At 48.1% G+C, this 27708-nt stretch overlaps 1 protein-coding gene across 3 annotated transcripts in view; it reads left to right on the forward strand.

Moving 5' to 3' along the window:
- The window catches only part of TNPO1 (transportin 1), a 208201-nt gene that overhangs the window by 88725 nt on the left and 91768 nt on the right, over nucleotides 1-27708 (forward strand). For all 3 annotated transcript variants that reach the window (XM_006124293.4, XM_025185277.2, XM_006124294.4), the window contains exons 4-5: nucleotides 3918-4067; nucleotides 26181-26287. In XM_006124293.4, coding sequence (XP_006124355.1) covers nucleotides 3918-4067; nucleotides 26181-26287 — 257 coding nt within the window. The remainder of the gene's footprint in view (nucleotides 1-3917; nucleotides 4068-26180; nucleotides 26288-27708) is intronic.

Raw genomic sequence — 27708 nt, forward strand, 5'->3', positions numbered from 1 at the left:
GTGACCTCTGCCATCTGCCTCGCTCCATCTTCTCTGCAACCTCCCTTCAGGAAGTTGAAGGCTGCTATCAGATCCCTCCCACTCCCCCCACTCTTCTTTTCTTCAGACTAAATAAGCCCAAATCCCCCAGTCTCTCCTTGTAATTCAAGGGTGGCTAACCTGCGGCTCATGAGCCGCATGTGGCTCGCGAAGTAAAAAATTGCGGCTCCTGACAGAACTTGGAACCGCTCAGCTCAGCTGCTCTCATGGCCAGGCTGCTGTGAGCCACATGCGTGCTCACAGCCTGCGCCGTTCTGCTCACAGCCTCCAGCGCACTACGTCATATCCTGCAGGTGCTGGACGGGTCACACACAGCGTCCCAGACTGCATGTGCTAGCAGCTGGCTGCTGAGCGCAGGCAGCGGCTCTGGGTGCACCAGCGGCAGCTCCGGGACCAGAGCATAAGATTAGTGAGGGAGGGGGGTTGGGTTACAGTGGGGAGGGGAGGTGTCTGGCTCTGGGGGAGAGGGGTTGGGCGGGGGATGCACAGTGTGCCAGCTGCTCAGCGCACACACCCCAGCTCCTGGAGGGAGATGCATGTGACTGTAGTGGCGGCTCCACCTCCAGGACCTGAGAATTAGGTTAGAGTGGGTGGGAGGGGGTTTGTATAGAGACGGGCCGGTGCCTGGCTCTGGGTGGGGGGGATTGGGTTAGTGGGGTGTGTGCTTGGCTCTAAGGAAGGGGAGGGGGATTGTGTTGGGGAGGGGGTGTGCCTGGCTCAGGGGAGGGGGATTGGGTTGGGAGGGGGGTGCTTGGCTCTGGGGAAAGGGGGGGGAATAGGGTTAGAGCAGAGGGGTACCTGGGGGATGGGAAGAGCAGCCAGCGTGCTGCCTGAGACCTGGGATCCCCAGTTACTGGCCCCAGCTGTCTGTCCCCTCCTCCTGGCCGGACCCCTGCCCACTAGCACCCTGTCCCAGAATCCTGTCCCCTTCCCCCACCAGCACAGTTGGGGCCACATTAGTGAAGCTTGAGGGGTTTTGGAGCGGTTGTTTTTTTTGCATCTCACTTGTGTGGCCCCGACTGACTTTTCTGTGAGTCAGTGACCCCTGACTCAAAACAGGTTCCCTGCCGCTCTCATAAATAATGACAACACCGAAACATTTTGCATTTGACATATTTTATTTAAAAATTAATCCTGGCCAACAAGCCCCCAATTGAGGCCAAGCCCCCATCTGGCCACAGCATCATAACACTCCTGCACCCCCCGTCTCCAAACCTGAGCCTATCAAACACTGCAACCCCTTGTCCTGAGCCTCTTACATCCCCAAACTCCTGCACCTCACATCCCCAGTCTTCTGCCACAAACCTCCTGCAGTGTCCACACGCTGCAAATCTGTGTCCTGAGCCCCTCATACTCCCAACCTCCCTGCCCTGAGCCCCTCATGCACCCCAGCCCAAACACCTGCATCCTCATAGCCACAAGCCTGCAGCTTTCTCAGCACCCCAACCTTCCACCTGACCCCAACACTCTCCAGCCTGGAGCCATCTCCCTAAGCCAGCATCCTCTTCTCTACTTCCTCCTGCACCCATATTCCCTCCCAGAGCTTGCACCTCTCACCCCTTCTTAGTCCTTTTTTTTTTTTTTTTGTTGTTGTTGTTGTTGTTGTTGTCAGCCACAATAGCAGTGGAGACAGCGTGAAGAGCTGAGGCAAAGTTGTTGAGGCCCTCCCACCCCAAAAAAAGCCAGGGCCATGAAGACCTGGGGAAAAGTTACCCCCCTTCCCCCTTCCAAAAAAAAGCAGCCGTGCCCTGGGTTCCCCCAGTGTGGCGTGCGCTTTTTTTTTTTCCTTCTCCTCCTCCCCTCAACAACTTTGCCTCAGCTCTTCACATGGTCTCCACTGCTATTGTGGCTCTTCATCTGGAACAGGTTGGCCACCCCTGTTGTAGATCATATGCTCCAGCCCCCTAATCATTTTGGTTTCCCTTTGCTGGATCTTCTCCTATGCATCCACATCCTTTCTATACTGGGTCCCCAGAATTAGACGCAGTAGTAGCTTTAACTAGAGTGCATAGAAGACCCTCATGATTTGCAGAATGCCTATTTGTGGTTCCACGTATTTGTGGGTTTCTCCTATCCTAGTTGGGGAAGGGGGTATTTGTGGCTCCTGATGCTCTGTGGAGAACTCAGTATTTATGGATTTTGCTATTCACAGTGGTGCTAGGAACCACAAATGGCAAGGGTTTCCTTTATTCCTTAGTTTGTTTATGAAGTCATGAAAGACATTATCAGAATCCTTAGGCTACATCAACACTAGAAACTTCATAGGGACACAGCTGTACCGCTGCAGCTATGCCTCTGTAAGGTCTCATCTGTAGCCATTCCATGCCAGCAGAAAAGAGCACTCTTGCTGTACAGGTGCTGTACAAACCAGTGTATGTGCTTACTTCTGCTGCTCTGTCTGGTTAATCCAAATCTGATGAAAAGTGTGTCAACATGTTCCACCCTTGAAAAATTGGGGCTCTTCTTTTTGTGGATCTTTGTTTAGGAAGTGATAACTTTCAGCTTCTGGTATTTCAAATTTCAAGTGTCTAGAAATTGTGTGGAACGGGTACACTTTGGTAGATGGTTTTATTATGCTTTGAACTTTAGCCTTTCATGCATATTCAAAGTGCTAAAATAGTATTGAGTTTTCATTTAAAAATGATATATTTAGGAACATTTTAACTATTGATGGGGGGCTTTTGCTTTTGGATGAGGCTTTAAGTTCTATTTTTTTTAAAGGTGATTTGGAAGGATTATTGTTAATTGCTCTTTGTGTTTATACTGCTGTATGCTTTAACCTGTGAAGTTAAACATTTATTCCTTGATGAAATCCGATTCCTATTGTGCATTGAGTGGTTGGTTGAATATTTCTGTAGAAACTTGTAAATAAGAATAGACAGGTTCTTGCCCTGACACATTTGAAATTGAAGCTGTTTTGTATAATTTAAGGGAAAACTAAATTCAAAGATGGATAAACCCAGAAAATACAAAACTGATATATGCTTTGATTCTGTATTTCTCCAAGTGGATTCATGGGGCGATAGAGACTACTTCATAGCTTTCTCTTTCTCTTTTTCTCTTTTTCTCTTTTTCTCTTTTTCTCTTTTTCTCTTTTTCTCTTTCTCTCTAATTTAAAATGTTATCTAATATGAATCCTAGTGTGAATATTGGAATACACAGGATGGTTTCCTCCATTTGGAATAGTTAAATTTGGAAAGTTTTGTATAATATTTTGTTCAGTAGTATGATGAGTATCACTTTCTCGCTGAACTTGATTGCACTTGTACTTACATCACTTCGAGTCTCTTTCTTGGCTTGCAAGACAAGGAAGAGAAACTGAATCTAGATGTCATGCAGTGGGCACCCCTACCACAAGACTGCTTAATTTAATAATTTTCAGTAGACCTGAGATTGTATTTATTTCTAATTCTGTAACTATTTCTAGTACAGTGAAAGCTTTATCTGACACTTGGTTAACTGGAAAACTGTTAATAGGCATTGCAGCACTGCTGGCTGACATTATTAGCAGGCTCCTCCTTCCCCCTCAGCCTGCCTCTGGCACTGCTGGCTGATGTCATCAACAGGGGTCGTCTTCCCCCTTAGCCTGTCTCTAGCTGCCTAACCCTTCCTTTGCGTATCCAGCAGATTCTTATAACTAGCAACTGGCATTTCCCATGAGTGTCAAATAACATAGGTTTAAATGTTGTTACCTTAACTTCACCCATGCATATTTATTACCCAATATAGCAACTATTACCTTTAAAAGCAGAACTGGAGAGACTGAAATTTAGTGGAACAAAACATTTTGTATGCAATTCTTTCTTTCCTTTGAAGGAATACATAATTCTATAAATTCAGTTAGTGAAATCTGAATGTAACTTTATTTATTGATGCAGATGAACCCACGCGGTCCCTGAGTGGTCTTATCTTGAAGAATAATGTGAAAGCGCATTTTCACAACTTTCCAAATGGAGTAACTGACTTCATCAAGAGTGAATGTCTAAACAACATTGGTGACTCTTCCCCTTTAATTAGGGCAACTGTAGGTGAGTTTCCACAGACAAATTTTGTTGTTGGTAGTGGTGGTTCGAGCTTGCTTGTTGCATATCTTACCTCTCATGTATAAATAAGGAGAATCTGAGTTACTTCTAAATCTGTAACTTACTTACGTTAGCTGCATGATCGGTCAGAGCTAAATTTAAGTGGTATGAAAACTGATATTGTCAAAACCAGTGTTTTGACCACACACGGAGAATACTGAACTGCAGCTTAACTTTACATATTGATGCAATATTTTCATTATCAGACTCCTGAGCGCACACTCGTGACTTGTTCCCTTCTTATTTAAAGCTGAATTGAATTGAGATTCAAGCTTATGCCATTTGACATGTTTCATAGTTCAAGGCCAGAAGGGACCACTAGGGAGGTCCACTGTGCATGTCAAGAGTACCCCGGTGTAAAACTGGAGTGAGCAGGGCACCACCAATGCTCAAGTCCCTTGCAATGGGCTTGGTTTGATTTTGATTAAGTGAGGGATGTCCAGATTCCAGGAGGCACGCTGCACCCCATGCTGCAGAGAAGATGAAAAATACTACTCTAAAATATCTCTTATCAGCTGCATATCGGGGGAGTGGTGGAATTACCTGAAACATGATGTTGGTTGTACTGGTTACTACTTTAATAACTCTCCCATATCTTTGCCTCTAAAACTTGAATGAGCTAGATGAATTTCCATATTCTATTTAACTTTTTCTTGACTATAGTAGTAAAACAACTTACATTAGCTGATACCTTGTAGCTGGGTCTGCACATTTTTTGTTATAGTAAATTGTATTGAGAGAATAGGGACAAATCAAGAAAAGAGCACCACTGTACTGTTGTACAAACTCACAAAAGTGACTGTTCATGTACTGAAATGCTTACAATGAAGTGGAACAAATGAAGTGGAAGGAATTTTTTTTTAGTCTAGCTTTTTTTGTAGAATGCTTGCGTAACTTATGTTTTAAATACTACTATTTCTGTTATACTCCAGTCAATAAAAAAAGTCAGCTTGATCAACTTTAATCACAATTTCCTGTCAGAGAGGGTTTCTGAAAATGGAATAGCTAGAATCCTGCATGGATACAAAATTTATATCCGTATCTGTATCTTCAAAAATGAGCTGCAGATATCTGTCTTCACTTATGTGGTTGTGATATCTGCAGGTATCTGCAAATTTGCAGGGTTCTAGATATAAAACTTCTATCTGCATTCAGATCTGCAAAAATGAGCTTTATACCAAAATATATAAAGCAGATATATGTGGATTTGCAGGGCTCTAGGAATAGTACTATTTCTGTCCTAGTTGGTGGGCTTTATTTGGAGGGTGAGGGGAAAATTCATATGTCTAATCTATGGACTGATTACTAAGGTTTATTAGATACGCAGCACATATCTCTTAAGTCCATTTTTGTATGGATTTTTTCCCTCCTCTGGCTTTTTGGGGAGAGGAATAACTGTTGCTGACTCTCTTCTACTTTCCTTCATTTTATGTAGAATTGCTTTGCTTTTATTTTTACATTTCTGTTCCGAAAAGGTAAAGGCAAGTTTCTGCAGTTCTTCTACTCTCAGGGCTTATGAATGCCTAGGATCTTCTCTGCTGGTTTTCATGAACCTCAAAGGAATAATCAGTGGAGCTGATTAAGGCATGCATTTCAGCTCTTGTGTGGCTTACTGTAACTCACATTGCACAAGAGAATCCAGTAGTTTCTTTGAAGTGGATTTGCTTGACTCCCAAAAGAACTGTAATAATGGGGTGGGACAGTGCACTATATGTAGCACTCTCACTGATACTGCTGCAGAATTAAACACTTCGGTGGTTATGAGCACCTGGGTGGTAATCACTAATTTAACAGTGTAGTTGGGACAATAAAAATAGAAGGAACTGGAAGCAAGTGGGGAAGCTTAGAAGGAAAGCTAAGAGGATGAGCCTGAAAGGCTGCATCCCACTGCAGTAATTTTGTAAACATTCACCTTGATGGAAGTATAACAACCTGATTTTTGTGTGTGACCATGAGACAGCACGAGCTGGCCAGGCAGTAAAGTATAGTAGGTGGCAAGGAGTTTGGAAATTCTTCTGGATTTATAATGTATGTTCTTCTGTGCATTGAAGGATTCTTGCAAAGATTATTGGGCACATGAGAGCTCTGAAGATGAGTGCCAGCTGTCAAGTTCTTTGTTTAGGTTAGAATGACACTCTTGAATACTGAGGTGCAAATGGTTCATGACAGGTAATCTTCAGTGCCCTCTTCAGCACCACTGTCCATCATGACCTCAACTGCTGAGTCCTACAGATTCTTGCCACTCATGAAACTGGTCTGGTACCTGCTGGGGACATTTGACAGTAGCCAAACCTTAGGAGTCCATTGCTAAGCCATCATAGTCTCTTGGGCTGCTACGTTGTCACTGAGTGACCAGGAACTTATTGTTGAGGCTTCTTTTGAGCTTACTTTCAGAGTTAGCCTCTGTTCTTCTAGCATCCACAACAATCTCTGGAACACCTTCTTTCTAAAAGAGAGGAGCAAAGAAAATTGTACCATGAAGGTGGTACCAAAGAAAAAGAGATGTTCCTGCTGTTGATTGGGTTCTTTGGTGCTGAGTTCTTCAGTACTAACCAGGCTGGAACAATGCCATCTCCTGGCACTGTAGCTCTTAGAGTACAATCAGTTGATGCTAGTTTCTTAAGAGGTGATTGTACTTGAGAATCCCTAGGGACCTTTCTGTCTGCGCCACTGTAGCCCTGGCAGGGGCAGGTGGCCCCTATCCATGCTGCAGTGGCACCTGCTGTGCCTTCCTACAATCCTAGTGAGACCCCTGCCCTGGCTGCTCAGTGCTGGGCCACCAACAGTTAAGTGGTTAAATATAATTTTAATTATTTAACCGGTTAACTGTTTTGATCAATATTTACATCTCTTAACTTACATGCAGTTGCCCCTTCTCTGAGGTTATATTGTTCTGAGACTGGCTCAGAAATTCCCTTTTGAGCAGCCTGGGATGGTAACTGAGGGCCCCATGCCAATGTTACATTGGATTTTGATTTACAGTAGCCCACCACATGTCAGGGACCCTAGTGTGATCTTATACAGGGTCATTTGCAGTTGTTAATGTGGTGTCACATAATATTTGTTTTACTTCTTTCATTGAATGTCTAGCCCCATACATCTAACCCTGGTGCTGATGGGATGCTTCATCAGCACCAACACTGTTAACAGAGCTTTCAGCATTGACTTGAGTACAAGGTGAGCTAATTTCCCAGCAGTACATTCCCCCAACTGTTACGTGGTCCTACAATAGTGACTGATGTGGGGATTGACATTTTCCATGTGAATGATGGGTATTCCCTTACTGGGGCCATCACTGTTGCCACCTGTGACTATAGACATTTTTAAGAAGCTTCACGTTCCACATGCTCCCCAATTTACCAAGAGACGCTACGGTGGTGGAACCTCCTGATTCCCTCTTGGACATACTAAAAGTCCAGGTAGGTTGTGTTTTTGTTTAAATATTTCACAAGTTATTCACTGCCTCTTTGAAACAAGGTTCTTCAGCCCTCCTGCTGGAGGTCTCCAGTACCATCACTGACCCTTGAGATACTACAGATACTTAAACACATGCCTCTTAGAATTACACCCAAAAGATATGAAGTTTCTAATGTACAGTCACTCTCTCCGAGCATAGTTGAAGCAGCCAATGCACAAACTTTTTACAATCTAACAGCTTTTGCTTTTTGTATACCTAATCATGTGACACGTAAGATGGTATAGAGCATGCAAAACCATAAACATTTGAAAAGGCAATGTGCCTGACTATTTTTAGATATTTTTTTTTTCTTGGTGGTAATGGACACACCATTAATGTCCAGAAATTCAGGTAAGCAGGGTGTTCCCTGCTTCATGCAAGCTGTTTGGTGTGTAGTCTGTCCCTCACGTACAATGTCTCCAAACAGACCTGCTTCTGCCCTTTTAAAATCTTCAGTCCCTTTTATCAGGTGATGCTGTTGTCAGTTTACCCACATGAACACAAGTCCCTATCAGGTACACCTTATTGTCAAGGTGGCTTTTCCACATCTACAGTAGTTCTTCTGAGCAAGGACCAGTACTGTCTAGACAAATTTCCAGCAACTGAGAAATTAAGTCCTCTATCATCTGTTCTTTTGCCACCAACCTGTGGAATTTTCAACCTGACATGGAGGAAAACGGACCATAGAGCATAGAGAAGGCTCCACATTCAAAATAGGGATGTTTAAAATGTGTGTATTGGCTAACCATGTAATCCTTCAAAATTTCAGCATTTAGGTGTGGGGTAATAGCCAGTTCCCTGGGAGTTGGTGCATGCTCGGAGCTCGCTTTTAATCCAGCTCCTGTCTGCTGCTAGGGAGTCAGCTGCTGCCCTGATACATAAGCAGCACGACGGGGCGGCAGCTGGCTTCCCAGGAGCCAGGCCTTGGAGCCACATGCAATCGTTTGGGTAACTGAGCTTCTACTTCGAGCAGTGTCCCATGGGTGCTCCACTGTAGGTGTCAGGCTTGTCCTGGCACCACAGATTGGAGATCTTTTCAGCCGTAGTCCACCGGACCGCACATGCGTGAAGCGCATCTTGTGCCTTTTCGTGCCGTTTGTGCACGCCTAGTCCGGCTCTCGCCAGTTCCTCCTGACCATCCTTGGCTGCGGACGGAGTGAACACTCTGTCTTCAGATTCCTGTCTAGATTGAGAGAGAGAAATAGTTATTCAGTAGTTAGTTGTTAGTTAGTAATTACTCATAGTCTTTGTTTCACAGTTATAGTTAGATCTTATTTTAAAAAAAATCTTTTTATTGTAAATAGTATAGTTAGTATAGTCGTCTCGGACGATGAGAACAACCATGCCTGAATCACCCGGCTTTAAAAAGTGAGGTGTATGCCGGGAGGCAATGCCCGATTCCAACGGGCACACTCTCTGCATAAGGTGCCTCAGAGAAGGCTATATACCATAAAAATGTCCCCACTGCTTCAAACTTACAGCACGAGCCGGGAGAGACTGTGCAAGCCAGGAGGGACAGGAGCATCTAAAAATGCTCCTCTTTGACAGAGCATTGCAAACACACAGTAGTGACACTCGGGGCCCCCAACTGAGCACCCAACGTCTTTTAAGAAGATGAAGTAAAGACCATCCGCTTCCCGGTCTTTACCCCCTTCGCGTGTCAGCATCGGGGGCAAACCAGGCACTTTGGGCACGTCCGCTATATGCAGCCCCGAGAAGCGTAAACAGGGCCAAAGCACGTCGGCACCAAACCCCTCGATATTGGGTTCTACCATCCCAACTGTACGGCCGGTGCCCTGTTCAGCACCGACTCCACCTATGGTGGCAAGGCGCTCTCTGGTGTTGGCTGCCTCTTCCATAACCACCGCATGGACGGCACCATCTATCATTTCCGCACCGACGCCATTCGCACCGAGTGTGCACCTGGCGCCGTTGGGCGAGATGTCAGCAGGGGAACCAACCACGTATGAAGTACGACACCCTGCCACTACGAGAATCGCCACTCCGGCCTCATCCTCACTGGAGCAATTCCCGACGCATACAACCAGCCATCAAAAAGCACGTAAACTGCCTACTCTTTCTCCCAGCCTGGACCACAGGCGCTTTTTGCCACAGCCACCCTTGCCTTCTCGGCCCCATTCAAGGCATTCACCTAGGCACTCACGTAGAACTTATCGTTCTCCACAACCTCCATCTCACTACCGCTACGAATACTGACGCTCACTGGCTCCTTCTATGCATTCCAGAGGCAGGTCGAGATCTCCTAGATCATACCTTGCCGGGACACATTGTCACCATCACCACACTGCTCTCGTTCCTTGCCTGCCGAAGATCGTTTGTACCATCTTCAACAAGGCCACCAACTTCATCTGGTATTCCGCGGCCCAGCCATGTCGCACATCCAACAGCAGCAGCAACCGCCTCTTGAACAGGAAAGTCTGCAGGGTCAGTCACCCACTGACCAATCAACATATCCAGATGATGTGGTCTTCCAGGGTGACGCTTCCCCCTCAGATGACCTACATCTTTAAGAGGGTGGCTGACAATCAGTGTGCACAGCTCAGCGAAGTACAGCAAAAGCAACATCACTTGCTACGAAACCTCAAGCCAAAATTTCATTACCGCTAGATGACGCCATCCTAGAAATAGCGGATCATATATGGCAAGTACCAGCCTCGACTCCGGCTACCAACAAAGACAGACAAGAAGTACTTTGTCCCATTGAAGGGGATGGAGTGTGGTTTTTTTTTTTTTAACTCATCCGCAACCAAATTCACTGGTGGTTGATGCAGTTCAACAGAAGGCAAAGGCTCCTCAGCACAAATCCAGTGCTGCAGATAGGGACAACAAGCGCTTAGACTTGTTCGGCCGAAAGATATATTCTTTGGTGATGTTGATCTTGCGTATGGCTAATTACGCAGCACTACTTGCCAACTATAACTTCGACAGTTATGCGAAGCTCATCCCACTTCTGGAACACTTACCCGATACCAAGAGGGGTGTTCTAAAGGCAGTCGTCCAGGAGGGCTATGCAGCCTCTAGAACGGCTCTGCACATAGCCCTGGATACAGCGGACACTGCAGCGTGCACCACAGCCACCTCTGTTGTTATGCACAGAGGGTCGTGGCTGCAACAGGCATCTGTCCCCAAAGACTTCCTGTCAAAAGCTGAGGATCTCCCATTTGACAGGCAGTCTCTTTTTCCAAGAAAACAGATCAAATTCTCCACTCTGGAAAGGACTCCAGAACCTCATTTAAGACCCTGGGGATGTACACACCGCCGTGCCAGTGGAAGAGGTATACCCCATATGAAAGGCAAAGACCATTCCCCCAACAAATGCCTTCATATAGACACCAGGACCAGCAACAGAACAAACAGTGCCAACAGAGGAGATGACCCCTACCGAAAGCATCTGGCCAGCTTCAGTCGAGGGATTGAGACCCATACTGCTCAAGGACCTCACCTGTGCCGCGGACACTTTATTCCACCATCGTTTAAGGCCCTTTCTCCAACGTTGGGCCCATATTACCACCGACAGATGGGTTTTTCAAACCATCGAGCTAGGTTACACCATCTCCTTCACATCGCTACCTCCTCCTTCCCCCCCCCCCTTCCAATCCCTGTTCAGGGACCCATCTCATGAACCTCTGCTGAGGCAGGAAGCAATTCGTCTACTCGCCATTGGGGCAATAGAAAGAGTCCCAGATGAATTCAGGGGCAGAGATTTTTATTCCTGGTACTTTTTAACCGAGAAAAAGTCAGGAGGTTGGAGGCCAATACTAGACCTTCGAGGTCTGAATAGATACCTTTGAAAGCCACGTTTCCGAATGGTCACCCTAGCTACAATTATCCTGGCACAGCGCAGTGGAGACTGGTTCACGTCCCTTGATCTCCAAGATGCATATTTTTATGTGGCCATCCATCCGCCCCACAGAAGATGCTTACGTTTCCAAATAAGTACAGACCATTTCCAATACATGGTCTTTTCGGTCTCTCATCGGCTCCCAGAGTTTTCTCCAAGACTCTAACAATGGTCACAGCGTACCTACGTCGTCTCGGTATAATGATGTTCCCTTACCTGGACGACTGCCTAATCAGTGCACCTTCTTCAACAGATGTGCTTCATGCCACAAACACCACGAGTGCAATTTTCGAGGCATTAGGTCTGATTCTCAATATTGCAAAATCAACTATGACGCCTCATCAATCAATACAATTCTTTGGTGCTAAGCTCGATTTGATCAAGACATGAGCCTTCTTCCCAATGATCATGTTTCAGACAATTCAAGACCTGATACAAATACTTTCTATCAGCCCCAAAACATCTGTACTGCACTGCCTGCAGCTCATGGGGCATATGGCTTCCACGACATAAGTCGCTTAACGCGAGATTACACTTTCAGTGCCTTCAACACTGGAATAGCCACAATATATACTCCAAATACTCACGACGTTCACAGGAGGGTCACAATCCCCCTTTACGTCAAACAATCACTAACTTTGGTGGACTATCCCCAAAAGTTTGATGTCCGGCATACCCTTCCACTGTCCCCAACCGACAGTGCAACTCACTACCGATGCATCACTCCTCGAATGGGGTTCCCACTTGAAACGAAAAGAGGTACAGGGCCTATGGTCCCCTGAAGAATCGTTGATGCACGTCAACTTCCTAGAACAAAGGGCGGTACACAATGCCTGCCAGCACTTTCTCCCTGTTATCCACGGCCAAGTCACACGAGTCTTTACTGACAATATGACTACGGTATATTACATAAACAGGCAGGGGGGAGCTCGATCCTGATAGTTTTGCGCCAAAGCAATACGTTTGTGGAACTGGTGCAACCTCCACAAAGTCTCCCTCATTGCGAACTATCTACCCAGCCAGCAAAATTCCACGGCCAATGCACTGAGCAGACACTTCTCCCTGAATCACGAGTGAGAAGTGCATCCGGGGGTACTCTCCACCATATTCCACTTCTGGGGTTTTCCGGCAGTAGACCTGTTGGCCACATGCCTCAATGCGAAATGTCCCCAATACTGTTAGAGAGTCGGGATTGTGCGGAACTCCAAAGGGAAGGCTTTCTTGTACAGTTGGAGCCACCATCTTCTATATGCATTCCCTCCCATGCCCCTAATCCCCGGAGTCCTGGAGAAAATACTTGCAGATTGAGCTACTGTGATTCTGATAGCTCCCTTCTGGCCACAACAAACATGGTTCCCTTACCTTCATTGCATGTTGGCTCGCCCTCCATATCCTCTGTCCAGGCATCATGACCTGCTCACACAGAAACAATGCTGCTTATTTCATCCACAGATCGATTACCTTGCGTTGACAGCCTAGTACCTGGTTGGTTCCAACAAACAGAGATCTGTTCACAATCTGTTAAACATGTTCTTTTGCATAGTAGGAAATTAACCACATGTGCTACTTACCTTCATAAATGGACACGGTTTTCTTCATGGTGCTCTCACCCTTATTCCATACCTATCCATTGAATCTTGGACTACCTTGTACACCTTAAAGACTCTGGCCTTACCTGGGCTTCCATCAAGGTACACATTGCTACGATCACTACTTTCCGCCATTCAGCAGACGGATACTCAGTCTTCTCACATCCCATGACGAAGAGATTCATGAAAGGAATGACTAATCTTTTTCCACATCATACACAACCAGCAGACCCTTGGGACTTAGAATTAGTCCTTAATGCTCTGACGTGCAAGCCTTTCGAACCTCTAGCAACATGTGACCTGCACATTCTCTCTGAAGGTTATCTTCCTACTTTCAATAACCTCTGCGAGAAGAGTTGGTGAATTGGCCGCCCTATCAGCTTCACCTCCCTATACAGTGCTCACCCCTCAAAGAGCCATGTTACACCCCCAACCAAGCTTTCTCCCTAAAGTAAACTCGCAATTTCACATAAATGAACCAGTCCTCCTCATGTTCTACCCAAAACCTCATTCCTTGGCGAACAAGCACTCCGCCACACCCTAGATGTCAAGCGGGCGTTGGCTTTTTACATAGAAAGAACTGGATCCTTTTGGAAATCGAACATGCTCTTAGTATTTACTGCTGAGCGTTCTATGGGACCTCCATTGTCCGCACAACGCATTTCCTCACTCGTCATCGACTGCATAAAGAGATGTTGTTTGCTGCAAAATAGATCGCTACCACAAATGCCCAGATCTCACTGAACGCGAGCAATAGTCGCATCAACTGTCTTTCTTAAAGGCATGTCATTGAGACACATTTGCAGGGCCGCTACTCGGTCTTCGGACTTTACCTTCACAAGACGCTGTGTCATATCAAACCTTCTCATACTACATGCGGCAGTGGCATCAGTGGTGCTCTCCATGGTTACCGCATGATAGCTCCGAATCGCTCCTCTATTACAGGGGCTACTGCTGTAAATTCACCTACAGTGGAGCATCCACTGGACACTGCGTGAAGAAGTTACTCACCTTGTGCAGTAACGATGGTTCTTCGAGATGTGTCCCCCATGGGTGCTCCACGACCCGCCCTCCTCCCCTCTTTGGAGTATCTCTTATGTCTTTCAGAACAAGAGGATCAGGCGCAACTGGCAGGAGCCAGACCGCGCACACACAAACGGCACAAAAAGGCATGAGATGCGCTTTGCGCGTGCACGGTCCGGCGGACTATGGCTGAAAAGATCTCCGATCTGCAGCGCCGGGACAAGCCTGACACCTACAGTGGAGCCCCCACAGGACATGCATTTCGAAGAACCATCATTACTGCATAAGGTGAGTAACAACTTCTTATCAGTTACCCATTTAAATAGCTCTACACTTGCATCCCTAATTCAAAATGGAGTTTGCACCAGGTTCATATTCTCACATCTAATAAAATGTAGAAGCATTGCCAGTTCATGACCAATCTGAATTAACCCACCAATTTTTTAGGCTGATGGGTCTCAGTATATCCAACTTTTTTCTCCTTGTGTGACTGCTTATGTGTGAGGCCACTACATTACTGGGTGTGTCAGCAACATATCTGAAATGCAGCCAAGTTGAGCAGACTAACAGCTTCTGCAACTAGTAGTGGGAAATCAAGAACATTTATATTAAAAGGAATTCATTTTGAGTACCTTCAACCCCTCCTGCTCCTATAGATGCCTCCAGTGTGGTCTGGGAAGGGCATTGCCAAGAACTAAAAGTGCATGGCAATTGTAATACCAGGGATGCAAAGCTCCACATCTGCTTTCTGAAACTCAGGGAAGTTAGGCTCAGGTCCCAGCTGCCTCTACATCAAAACCTAGTGATACAGACCCTAATGTCCATGTAGTACATAAACAAGAAGGGAATCTGCTTTGTAACCATTTGTACAAAAGCGGAGAAACTCTGGTATCGGTGCACCAAACACCACATTTGCCCCATAGTTACATCTTGTAGAGACCAATATAGAATCCAGTCATAAAAAAGCAGGATCCAAATGATTAGGTCATGCAACCTTCTGGAGACTGGGAACCTGAAAGTGGATCTCTTTTTGCTTTCGCTTCTACCCAAAGAAACTCCCACTTGTCCCAGACAGTCCTGAGAGAATTTAGGAAATCCTCCTCCAGTTCACAAATTTATCTCCAAAAATGGAAGAATTCTACATGTGGTTTAGCAACAATAACTTTTTCTTCGAGTGCTTGCTCATGTCCATTCTGATTAGGTGTACGCGCGTCGCGTGCATGGATTCCGGAGCTTTTTTCCCTTAGCAGTATCCATAGGGCCAGCAGGGAGCCCCCTGGAGTGGTGCTGGTATACTGGTGCATATATACCCCTGCTGGCCCTCCCACCTCCTCAGTTCCTTCTTACCGCCCGTGATGGTAGCTGGAGCATGCTTCAGGCTGATAGCCTATCTCTTAGCAGCTTATTTCTTATCTGTTGTATTATAGTTCTAGTTGGAAGTTTTTATCTAGTTAAGTATTTAGTTAGATAGGGGAGCAGTGGAACCCTCCCGTAAGGGGAGGGCATGCCAGGGTCCCAGGGCTTTAAACCCTGTGCTTCCTGCTCCAAACCTATGCCCTGCGGAGATCCCCACTCCGACTGCCTAAAGCGTCTGGGTGAGGCCCATCGAGCTGAAAGCTGCTCTATCTGTAAGAGCTTTAAGCCCCGGACCAAAGGGACTCCCAGCTGAAACTCCTGCTAATGGAGTCGGCACTGCAGCCTCAGAGCGAGGAGCGGCCTCACTCTGCCCGCAGCACACCGTCGGCGGCACCCCCATCGGTCAGCACGGCACCAAGGCACAGATCGCAGTCCCTGGTGCCGAGGGCCTCCCAAGAGCTTGAGGGGACGCTCGGTAGAGAGGAGTGCCCAGAAGGTGCGCCCTAAGGAGGGGCACCTTTCTTCTAAGTCCCCCAAAAAGAGGCGTAGCCCGGACAGGGGCAAGGGCCCGGGGCAGCCTGTGGGGCTAGGAGAGGTCCGTTGGCCCTCCACCCCAGAAACTTTTGAGGCGGCCCGGGACCTCGTTCACATGGCTGTGGATGAAGGGGAGGGCCCGGTGCCGCAGGAGTGGACCGCGCCAGCACCACCCTTAAGTGCCCCCCAGCAGGCTATGGCCCGGTCGTGGGACCCTCTGGGCGAAGGGCAGGCCTCGGCCCAGCAGCAGCAGATTTTCCCTGTGCCGGGAAGAACACCGGCACCAGAGCCGGGACGAACGCTGGCACCGACCCCGAGCCCCTTCCCGACGGCAGCGGCACCGGGAGCGAGTGCGCTTGCGGCGCCGATGGCACCGATGCAGGGTCCGGTGCTGCAGACGGCCCACTGGGCAGTGCAGGGCCCCGCACCGTACTATGCGCCATCTACGGTGCCGCAGCAGGTGCTCCGCACGGCACCGACACTGATGCCTCTCCCGGCACTGATCCCTGCTTACACCTTGGGAGCGCAGCAGCAGGGCGCGGCGCCGCTGCACATGACGGCACTGGAGGGTTATGTACCTGCCTATCAGATGCAGCTGGGCACGGTACCGCCGCAGCAAAGACCTCCACTCATGCCCCCACCGGCACCACGTGTGATGCACAGGAGCAAGCCATCGGCCATGGCAGCCCAGCGAAGGGTGCAGGCTTCATCGGCCCCTCCCTGGTCAGCATCAGAGTACTCTTTGGAGTCGGAGGCTGAGTCGGTGGCATCGGCCAGGTCTTCATATAGGTCACGGCCCCGTCATAGGTCCCGCTCATAGGTCAGATCATCTCACCGGGAGCCGGTGGACCAGCAGCAGTGGCAGGGGCAACCCCAGTGGGCTTTCTGGACGCCCTGGGCATACCACCAGGCCCAGGGGCCTCCCCCTACGGGGCCGTCAGCGTGGTCGTCCCGAAGGAGTAGCACCCCGTCTGCCACCTCCTTGACAGCCCCCCCCGCCTGGAGACAGCTCGTCTATGGTGGCGATGCCAAGACCCCCGGTTATTGGTCAGGGGCAGGGGGCTATGTCCCAGCCGGGCTCAACCTATGTGGACATCTCTGCCCGGGGGGAACCAGGGGCACAGATAGCTGAGGAAGAGGCAATTCCCTCAAGGGAGTTCTCGTCTTCACCAGACGAGGCCCTGGCCGACCCCGCGCCCCAGCCCCCGTCGATGGACTCCAGGGAGCACCAGGAGCTGCTCCGAAGGCTAGCGGTCAATCTTGCGGTCCAGCACGAGGAGGTTCATGAGGACCTAGATCCTATGGTGGACATCATAGCGGCAGCGGGCCCTGGTCGAGTGGCACTCCCACTGAATAAAACGGTGGATAAGCTGTCTAAAACTCTGTGGCAGACGCCGGCTTCTATCGCACCGACCCAGAAGGGGGTCGAGAGAAGGTACTATGTACCCCAGGAGGGGCACGAGCATCTTTTTACCCACCCGGCTCCGGGATCCATAGTGGTTCAGGCCGCTGGGCAGAAGGAGCGCCAAGGGCCTCCAGGTCCTACTCCGAAGGCGAAGGAGCCTAGGAGATTGGACCTATTTTGCCGGAAGGCCTACGCCACGGGGGGGCCTCCAGCTGCGTATAGCTAACCAGCAACTGATGCTGGGGCGTTATGCTTTTAACACATGGGCGTCTCTGCAGAAATTTGCCAGCCAGCTTCCTCCCGAATCCTGCCAGGAATTCGGGGCCCTGACGGAAGAGGGACAAGCAGTGGCACGTACCTCTCTCCAGGCGGCCTTGGACGCAGCTGATTCGGCAGCCCGCGCTATGGCCACAGGGGTTGTTATGAGGTGTAGTGCCTGGCTGCAGGTGTCTGGCATCCCACCCGAGGTGCAGACCACCATTCAGGATCTGCCCTTTGAGGGGCTGGCCTTGTTTTCAGAGCAGACTGACTCCAAGCTGCATAGCTTGAAGGACTCAAGAGCGACCCTGAAGTCGCTAGGGATACATACCCTGGCGCCTCAGAGGAACTCTTTCCAGACTAGATCCTACCCTAGAAGGGTGCAAAACAATGATAGGGGTCGCAGGAAAGGCCGTAACAATAGCTGCCCTGACCTCTTCAGAGGCAGGCGTAGGGGCCCTCGGTCAGACTCCGAGAGAGGCTCAGGTCCGTCACCCGGTCACCAGACTAAGCCCTCATTTTGAAGGTACGCCAGAGAGCAGAGTACCAGTAGCACCTATCTGTCCACCCTTTGGGGACCGTCTTTCCCTCTTTTACCAGGAATGGTTAAAGATCACGTCGGACCGTTGGGTCCTAGACCTGGTGAAGCAGGGATATACTATCCCCTTCCTTACCTATCCTGCCTCCCACCCCCCATCCCCTTCCCTTTTCAGGGACCCCTCTCACAAGACACTCTTTCGCCAGGAGGTGTCCAACCTGTTGATGATAGGGGCCATAGAAAGAGTGCCCCCAGATGTAAGGGGAAAGGGTTTCTACTCCCGCTACCACCTAGTATCCAAGGCGAAAGGGGGCATGCGTCCCATACTAGACCTCCGAAACCTGAACACCTTTATGAAGTTCAGGATGGTGATGCTAGCCTGCATCATCCCATCGCTCAGAAAGGGGGACTGGTATGCTGCTCTTGATTTAAAGGATGTGTACTTCCACATTTCAATTTTTCCAAGTCACAGAAAATTCCTACAGTTCACGGTGGGACAGGACCACTTCCAGTTTATGGTCCTCCCTTTTGGACTGTGTACAGCTCCGAGAGTCTTTACCAAATGTATGACGGTGGTAGCTGCGTTTCTGCGGCGGCACAGGGTCCAAGTGTTCCCATACCTGGACGACTGGCTCATAAGGGGCATGTCTCGAGAACAGGTGTTGGATCATGTCTCAAGGGCCAGGGTTTTGTTCGAGGGTCTCTGCCTCCTCATAAACGAGGCCAAATCACTGCTAGAGCCCACGCAAGTCATAGACTTTGTGGGGGCCCATCTGGACTCGCCTTTGGGCAAGGCGTCCCTACCGAGAGACAGATTTATGACCATTCACTCTCTGGTAGTGGGGCTGCAGGAGTTCCCAGCTGCATGAGGCTCCTAGGCCATATGGCGGCGGGCACTTACGTGGTCCAACACGCCAGGCTGCGCATGCACCCATTGCAGGGGTGGCTCAAGGTAGCGCACAACCCCTTGAGGTCGCCGCTAGACACAGTAGTGACTATCTCTCAGGACATTCTTCGTTTGCTGGACTGGTGGAAGGGCGAGGTCACGGTGTGTGCGGGGGTCCGATTCACCAAGCCGTCCCCGTCAGTGCAGCTGGTCACGGATGCTTCGGACGTGGGATGGGGCGCTCACCTGGGCAACCTCAGGACGCAAGGTACGTGGCCAACAGAGGAGGCTCACCTCCATATAAATATCAAGGAGCTGCGGGCGGTCAGGTTGGCCTGCAGGGCGTTCCTTCCCCACTTACAGAACAGAGTGGTGGCGGTGCTGACAGACAACACTACGGCCATGTTCTATATCAACAAGCAGGGTGGGGCGTGTTCCTCTCCCCTGTGCCGGGAAGCCCTAGATCTATGGGAACTGCGTATAGCCCACGGTATTTTCCTGGAGGCATGTCACCTTCCGGGAACCAGGAATGGGCTAGGCTCAACCGTTCGATCCAGGCGCACGAGTGGGTGCTAAGGTGAGATGTACTTCACGGGGTCTTCCAAAGGTGGGGGTTTCCCTGCCTGGACCTGTTTGCAACTCTGAGCAACGCCAAGTGCAGGGAGTTCTGTTCGTACATGGGGCACGGTCTGGGCTCTTGGGGAGATGCACTGCAGGTCAGCTGGCCCAGGGGCCTACTCTATGCCTTCCCCCCGTTCCCTCTGATCCACGACACACTCCTCAGAGTGCAGAGGTTCAGGGCCCGGATCATCCTGATAGTGCCAGTATGGCCTCGACAGTACTGGTTCACCACCCTGCTGGATCTGACTGTGGAGGGCCCGCTCAGGCTACCCCTAGTGCCAGATCTAATCACTCAGAGCTGTGAGGCCGGGGTGGCGCTCCACCTGAGCCTTCCATCTCTCCACCTAGCAGCGTGGCTTTCAGTGACGGAGCGAGCCTGCTCCAGAGCAGTCCAGGAGGTCCTCTTAGAAAGCAGAAAGCCGTCCACTAGAGCCCTTTACAAGGCTAAGTGGAAGAGGTTTACTTCCTGGCTGGAGGGCAGGATGCTCGCTCCAGGTGAAGGGGCACTTCCGACTGTTCTGGAATTCCTTCTCCACCTACGGAAACAGGGCCTGGCCACAGCCTCCCTAAGGGTGTACCTGGCGGCCATAGCAGCATTCCACGCCGGGGGGGGGGGGGGGCAAAGGTCTATCTTTGCCAATCCCTTGGTTAAAAGATTTCTAAAGGGAGTCGACAGGATGATGCCATATGAGAGACCTCTGGTACCGGCTTGGGACCTTAACCTGGTCCTGTCTGCCCTTATGAAGCCCCCGTTCGAGCCCCTGGCTTCATGCTCTTTGATACATCTGTCCTATAAGGTAGCTTTCCTCGTGGCCATTACCTCGGCCAGACGGGTGTCAGAGCTTAGGGCTCTCAACTCAGAACCACCTTACACGGTGTTTTTTAAAGATAAGGTGAGGTTTCTTCCCAAGGTGGTCTCGCACTTCCACATGTCCCAAGATATTTACCTGCCAGTGTTTTACCCCAAGCCACACGCGTCGCCCAGGGAACAGGCTCTGCACTGCCTGGATATTAGGAGGGCGTTGGCTTTTTATATAGATAGGACAGGAATAGTTGTCACCTTCCGACCCCGCCTCCGGAGGGGGGACACGGCTAGGGACTCACCTAATCAGAATGGACATGAGCAAGCACTCGAAGAAGAAGAGGTTACTTACCTCGTAACTGTAGTTCTTCGAGATGTGTTGCTCATGTCCATTCTGCATCCCACCCACCTCACCGTGTCGGAAGGAGCTGGCAAGAAGGAACTGAGGGGGTGGGAGGGCCAGCAGGGGTATATATGCACCGGTATACCGGCGCCACTCCAGGGGGGCTCCCTGCTGGCCCTATGGATACTGCTAAGGGAAAAAAGCTCCAGAATCCATGCACGCGGCGCAGGTACACCTAATCAGAATGGACATGAGCAACACATCTCGAAGAACTACAGTTATGAGGTAACCTCTTCTTTCTGTCATAAGGGGGAATCCCTCCTGTATTGGACAACTCATGACCAATCCTTGAGGTATAACTAGTATATCTGTAAAATTACAACTCATGACTCTCAGCTGAGCGTGTGCAGTGCAAAATGGATTTTTTTCTCATCCTTCTATAGTCAGATTCTTAAAAGGATTCAGTAAATACTTTTCATCAGAAGAGAACGATTTCACTTCTGGGATTTATGTTTGGAGCTTTCCAACCTAATGGGGCTTCCCTTTGTACCTTTCAAGGTGCCTCCCTGATGCATCAGCAAAAAGTGTTAAAATTCCAGGGTCTGATGACATTCAGGTAAATGGACAAAACTGATGCTTAGATCTCATATTAATGCTTGTCTACTCTGGCACTATGCTGTAACTTCCTTGTTCAGGGGTATGAAAACCTACACCACTCTCTCCCCCTCGAGCTTGGAGAGCTCTCCCCCAGCACTCTTGCCATGACCACTCTTCTGTAGCAGCGCTTTAGACTTTAACACAGACAAAGCCTTAGCGTCTTGCCTGAAGTAGTGTAAGACTTTCACTCACCCTATTTAATGGCAGGAAATAATCTTCACCATCTAGATTAGTGATTCTCAAGCTGTTTACTATTGTGGGCTGCATAGCAGCTCAGTGTTATGTGGACAGCATCCAATCTCTCTAGAACTTAACCAGTATGGCCCTGAGGCTGACACATGGGCTGCAGCTATGTCCTGATAGGTCTGCAAGTAGCCTGCAGATTTGGAAACACTAGTCTAGATGTATAAAAGGCACCTGATGCCTTCACCTACAGGAAAAACAACTCCTTGTAAGTTAGTGCACTCTCTTCTTTGTGCTAACATACCCTGTGCACAGCTCAATGCAGCACAGAATATGGAAGTGTAATAGAATGTTTACAATTGCCCATGCAGCTGGCCTACCCTGAACTACTACAGCTCTCCTCCAGTCTTAATTATAGCAAAATATACACACTTTTTGGGGAATGAGGAGGTGAGATTAATGTGCAGGAATTTGTGTGCTGAGGGTAATACTCCCAAAGTTAACTTGTGTTTCCTAGACTACTTGCCATCTTTCAATTTTGTTTTGTGCCAGGCAGTCCTGTTCAACTGTATTTTCTTATGTTTTGTCTTTTTTACATTGTAAGCTTTATGATATGTACATCATCTGTCGTGCACCAAATAAGTTTGTGGGAAACGTTGTATGTCATCTTTGTATGTTTGGTAGTTTAGCAGTCTTTATTTACTTTCTCCCCATTGTTACCAATATAGTAAGTTGGGTTACGCTGGAAACTTAAAATGAATATCTTGAATGCTTTACATCACTGCTGTAGGCAGAAATTCCTTAATTGTAAAAGCACCTATAAAACATTTATCTTTTGAGGATAAAAGAGAGACAAGATGCATCCTGTTTAAATGTGGCCTGAAATGCTTAAATGTGGCCTTAAACACTTAAGTCTTAGGTGCTGAATCTGTCCTGCCTCCCTCCCCCATCACTTTTTTGATATTTTTTTAATGAACTTCTCAAAGTACTCCTCACACCTCAGTTTTTCTTGGAGGTCAACTGCAAAGGCTAACAAAATATGAGGATTATGCCAGTTTTTCAAACGTTTATTAAATACCTTTATGGATCTTTTGAATAATTGTGTATTAGTTTTCTTGTTGAAAGTTCTAGAAAGTCTATCACCTGGAATGTAGCCCATAGTAATATCCAAGAACTGTGTTCCTATTCTTTCAAACGAACGTTTATGGTTTGATTATCTTAATTGGCAGAGCAGCTTGCTTCAAATACTCTGGTTGAAATGGCAAGAAACTGTTTTTTCTTTGTGATCTTGTCTGATATCTGTTTTGTGGGCATTAATCCTTTGGCGAAGTGTCTGAGATGTTTGTCCAATGTACATAGCAGACGGACACTTTCGGCACATGATAGCATAAATTATATTTCTGGATGCGCAGGAATATGTGTTGTTGATCTTATAACTCACTTGGTTAGGTCCAATAATGGTATCAGCAGAAGGGACACTCTCTCAATGACTTAACCACCTGTATTCTGCTACAAAGACCTTTTACATCTGCACTTGAAAGGGAATCCTCTGAACTGTCATTCATGTTAAAATTTGACACTCTCCGAGAAGGAATGAACAAAGACTCTAACTATCTTACCCATTACCAAGATAGCTCCCCCAATTATCACCTCTAATACCATTAGCTCACAGACATCTAACTCTCCCCACCTCTAATATAATTAATTCAGACATTTACCTACCTTCCTTCCCCCCCTCCCCCCGCATCCCCTTCCTGTTCTGAAATGTGATTTGTCCTTTTCATATGTGTTCATTTTTTTTAATTGTATCCTTTGGTATATATGGTTGTGACTATTTTCTTCCACTATTTGATCTGAGGAAGTGGGTCTGGCCCACGAAAGCTCATCATCTAATAAACCATCTTGTTAGTCTTTAAAGTGCTACATAGTCCTGTATTTTGCTTCAGCTACACCAGACTAACACGGCTACATTTCTATTACTATTCTGCCAGTAGGTTAGAGGCCTTGCATGCTCACCTTGCAGATATTTTATCCAATCAGTTCATGGCTACTTTTGAGATGTGGAGGGAGGAGGCGGCATCAATTTTTTTTATTTTGAGGAGCACCTACATATAGACAGTTGCTGAACTTGCAGAGTAAAAGGTCTTTTCTCCAAATAAAGTAAATATGAGAGAACTTAGCTCTGAACAGACCTTTTACTGATATTCATTCTTGAAAAACCTATAGGAAATGCAGAAGGAGATGAGACAGGTCCATAGCCATTTTTTTTTCCAAAACTTTCACTACCTCAGACTACAATTTTATCCTCTAATCAGGATTTCCCTAGTCCAGCAACATCCCTGCTTCAACATCATGGGTGACCCCCATGGATGCTCTGGGGCTGGAGTGTTGCTGGACTAAAGAAAAACGGAGCCCAGGAACAGAGCCCCATGTGCCTGGAGGATGGTGGAGGGTGGGATGGCAGCCATGGAAGAGCAAACATTAACCTCCCCTGATCTAGCGAATTCCCTGGTTTGAGACCAGTCAGGTCCCAAGGGTGCTGGACCAGGAATTTCAACCTGTACTACGTGACTTATTTCCCCAATCTGTCCAGAAAAACACAAGGAAGAGACTTCAACATTTTGTTCACGTATGCATGCAAAATGCATCAGGTGGGTGAATTTTAAAGTTCATTTGGAAAGACCACTCTGAAATGTAAATCTGTGCCCCACCTCCCTCCCCTGCAGCCCCGGGGAAATCTAGTGCTCTGCCTTAAACACAGTTCTGTGAAATAGTTGGTCATTCACTTTGTGGAGCATCTTCTTCAAACTGGGATAGCAGAGATGAACACTCACTTGATTTATGTATACAGTACCAAAATGGCCATGGGGGGGAGAGAGAAGTAAAAGCTCTTTTAAAGGTTTTTAAAGCTCTTAGAAGTGTGTGAGGATATTCAAATTCATTTTGAAGATTCCTGGAAATTGAGAACTGATTTAAAATTCAGAGCTGAAAGGCATGCTAGTTTTTGGTTTTGTTTGTCTCCTCATCTGTGTTCAAAGCTGCTTATACTAGCTGGTAATAGCAGTAGTCAGAATGCTAGTGTAGAAAAGGTAATGACAGCCAGTAGTGTTAAGTATTGTCATGTATCTCTGCATTGAGCCGTGTTGGATGGCATGGTCCGTTTAATATTGATCTCCTTTCACCCTTCTTATTTTTACTGCTTACACTCTTGCTATTGCTAGTGTGCTCAGACAATGGTGGGAAACATATGACAAAAAGCCTACTATTAGCATTCCTATACTTGGTTTCTGCTTCCTGTAGGAATTTTTTAATTGTTTTCATTCCTATGTTCATAAACCAAGTTTCTTAACTCAAGTCACAGCTTGAGTAGGTTTCTACTTTAACATTTGGTTTGAAGGAGACTTTGTGGGCTAGCAGGGTGAGGAGTGACCTAACTTTTTGTTGAGAGGATTGAACTACCTCCTTGACAACAGATAGCAACAATCAGTTGAATTCCCAGTCATTTCTGTTAGGAGAGAGGTTATATAGCAGGGGTGGGCAAGATGCTTCTCATGGGCCAGATCTGGCCCGTCAAGCCACTGGATCTGGCCGATGGATGCCTCTCCCAGAACCCCGAGACACACAGCAGCTGCTGTGTTGAGTGCAGGGCTGCTCCGTGTGACTCTACTCTGGAAGGAGGGGGAGGCTTCGGGTCATCTTCCCCACCCCCAGCCCAATCCTCAACTCCTATTGGTGAAAACAACTGGACAGTAGGAACTGAGCCCAGCCAATATCTCCTCTCCTATTGGCCAACAGCCAGGCAATAGGAGCTGAGATTGGCCTGGGGGATGTGAGGAGTGCAAGTCCCCCCCCCCCCCCCCCCCCGAGTTGAGCCATGTCAAGGGAACAGGCTGCATTTTCAATGTTCTGGGGCTGCACAAGGCAGGGAGCCCCATCTGCTTTGGGGGTGCTGCTGGCTGGGAGATGCTTAGGTAAGTGCCTCCCAGCCAAAGCTAGCCTCCCGCACCCCAACTCCCTCCCACAAGTCACCGTCAAAACCCTCTGCACCTCCCTGCTCCAAGTCACAGTTCCCTCCTAGATCTTGCACCCCTTCAGACATCCCTCCCCCAAGCTGGAATCCTCTCCCGCACCCCCACTTTCTCCCTGAGTCTACACACTGATCCGCTGATTCAGGGCACAACCCCCTCCTTCACCCAAGTTCCTTCTCAGACTGTAGTCCTTTACCCCATGTATCCTTCTGCACCCAACCTCCATCCTAGACCCCACATCTTCTCCACAGAAAAGTGTGTCCCTTGACCACTTTCCAAAATCTTGGAGTGTCCCCTTTTATTGTCCCCCACCCCCTTTATATAGTAACTTTCTTTGTTATAAAATTTCCATCCTCCATAGTTTGTCTGCTTTCAACAAAAAGTAAATTACTTAACTAAGTAGTTCTTTGAGCAGTTGTATTGGAGGGTTGGAGGTGTTTACAAAAGCTATATTCTGCTAAACCTTATTTCTTAAGAGAATCTCACTTTTTCTTCCTTTTTCTCTAACACATACAAGGTATTCTGATTACAACCATTGCCTCTAAGGGAGAATTGCAGAATTGGCCTGAACTTTTACCAAAACTTTGCAGCCTCTTGGATTCCGAAGACTACAATACCTGTGAGGTGAGGAGGAGTTTTGTTTCAAATACAAATTTAGAGTGTTATTTTATATACTAGTAGTCTAATTTTGAGTTAGTGATTTCCAACTCATTGGTTTCTGGCCAAAAAGTGCTGAGATTTTGCTAGGGGCAGGACAGTGCATGAAGCTTCCCTCCGCAGCCTCCCTTCTGCTGGCTCTTAATACATTTAAAAAGCCAAGCCACAGTGGGGTTAGCTCCTGAGGGCAGGAGCTAACCCCGCTACGGCTCCCCCGCTTATTGATTAGTCAATGGAAATTCCACCGGTGGTTTGCAACAAGGATCTAAGTGGACTGAATATGCCCTGAAAGCACGTCCTGTGGGGGATTAGCATCCAGACATTAGTTTCACAGAGGAAGTGGCTGGGCCAGTAGTTGGCTATCAGTTTCTTTTGGATTCTTGGTTCCCCTGGACAGCAGACAACTGGGTGTTCACAATGGCTTTAGTGCAGTAGAAATTATCAGAGCAGTGACTGAGCTGTCAGCAATTTGATAACTATTGTAGTTGGGCTGCAGGAGGGGCAGATCTTGAAGAGCAAGAGTAAAGGGCATGAGCTTGGGGAGTGGAGGGGGAAAGGCTGAGTAAAAACGGGGAGAGATGAGGGAAACGGAACTGGGAGAGCTAAAAAAGGGAAAGTGTGTTGGGGATCAGGTTCCCCCAAAAATATAGTTAGTCACCTTAGTAAAAAGTTTGGGAACTATTGCTCTTGAATGAATAATCAGTTGTAACTACTTATTGCCACATACTTATGCTTTAACTGAGGGGTGGGCAATAATTTAAGTGGGGGGGGAGCACTCCAAGATTTTGGTAAGGAGTCAAGAGCTGCACTCTTCTTTGGGAGGGAGAGGTGTGGCATGGAGGTTGGGTATAGAAGAGAGCTCAGGGTAGGGGACTAGGGTGCATGAGTGGGTGTAGGGTCTGAGAGGGAGTTTGGGTGAAGGAGCAGGTTGTCACTTGGGACAGGAAACTGAGGTACAGAGTCTGGGGAATGGGTGCAGGAGAGGATTCTGGCCTGGGAGAAGGGTCAAGGAAGGGAGTGCAGAGTCTGGGAGGGAGTTGAGGCATGGGAGGAGTTGGAATGCCAGAGGCAGGCTCTGGCTAGGAGGCACTTATCTAAGCAGCTCCTGGTCAGCAATGCAGTTAGTCAGGCTTTCCTGGCTGCCAGCCTCTCCAAACAGCTCTGTTCCATGTGGGTCTCTGTTGCGGAGAGAAGCTTCACGCACTGCCCTGTGCCCCCAGCAATATCTGTCCACTCGTGTGGGCTGGAAACCAGTCTCTGGGTGCTGAGAAACTGTGCTGCACCGTCCCTTCTTCCCAGCAAAGCCTCTCAGCTCCATTTGGCCTGTTTCTGGCCAAAAAGTGCTGAGATTTTGCTAGGGGCAGGACAGTGCATGAAGCTTCCCTCCG

This window comes from Pelodiscus sinensis, chromosome 6, assembly GCF_049634645.1.
Source record: "Pelodiscus sinensis isolate JC-2024 chromosome 6, ASM4963464v1, whole genome shotgun sequence".
In the NCBI taxonomy this organism is placed as follows: Eukaryota; Metazoa; Chordata; order Testudines; family Trionychidae; genus Pelodiscus; species Pelodiscus sinensis.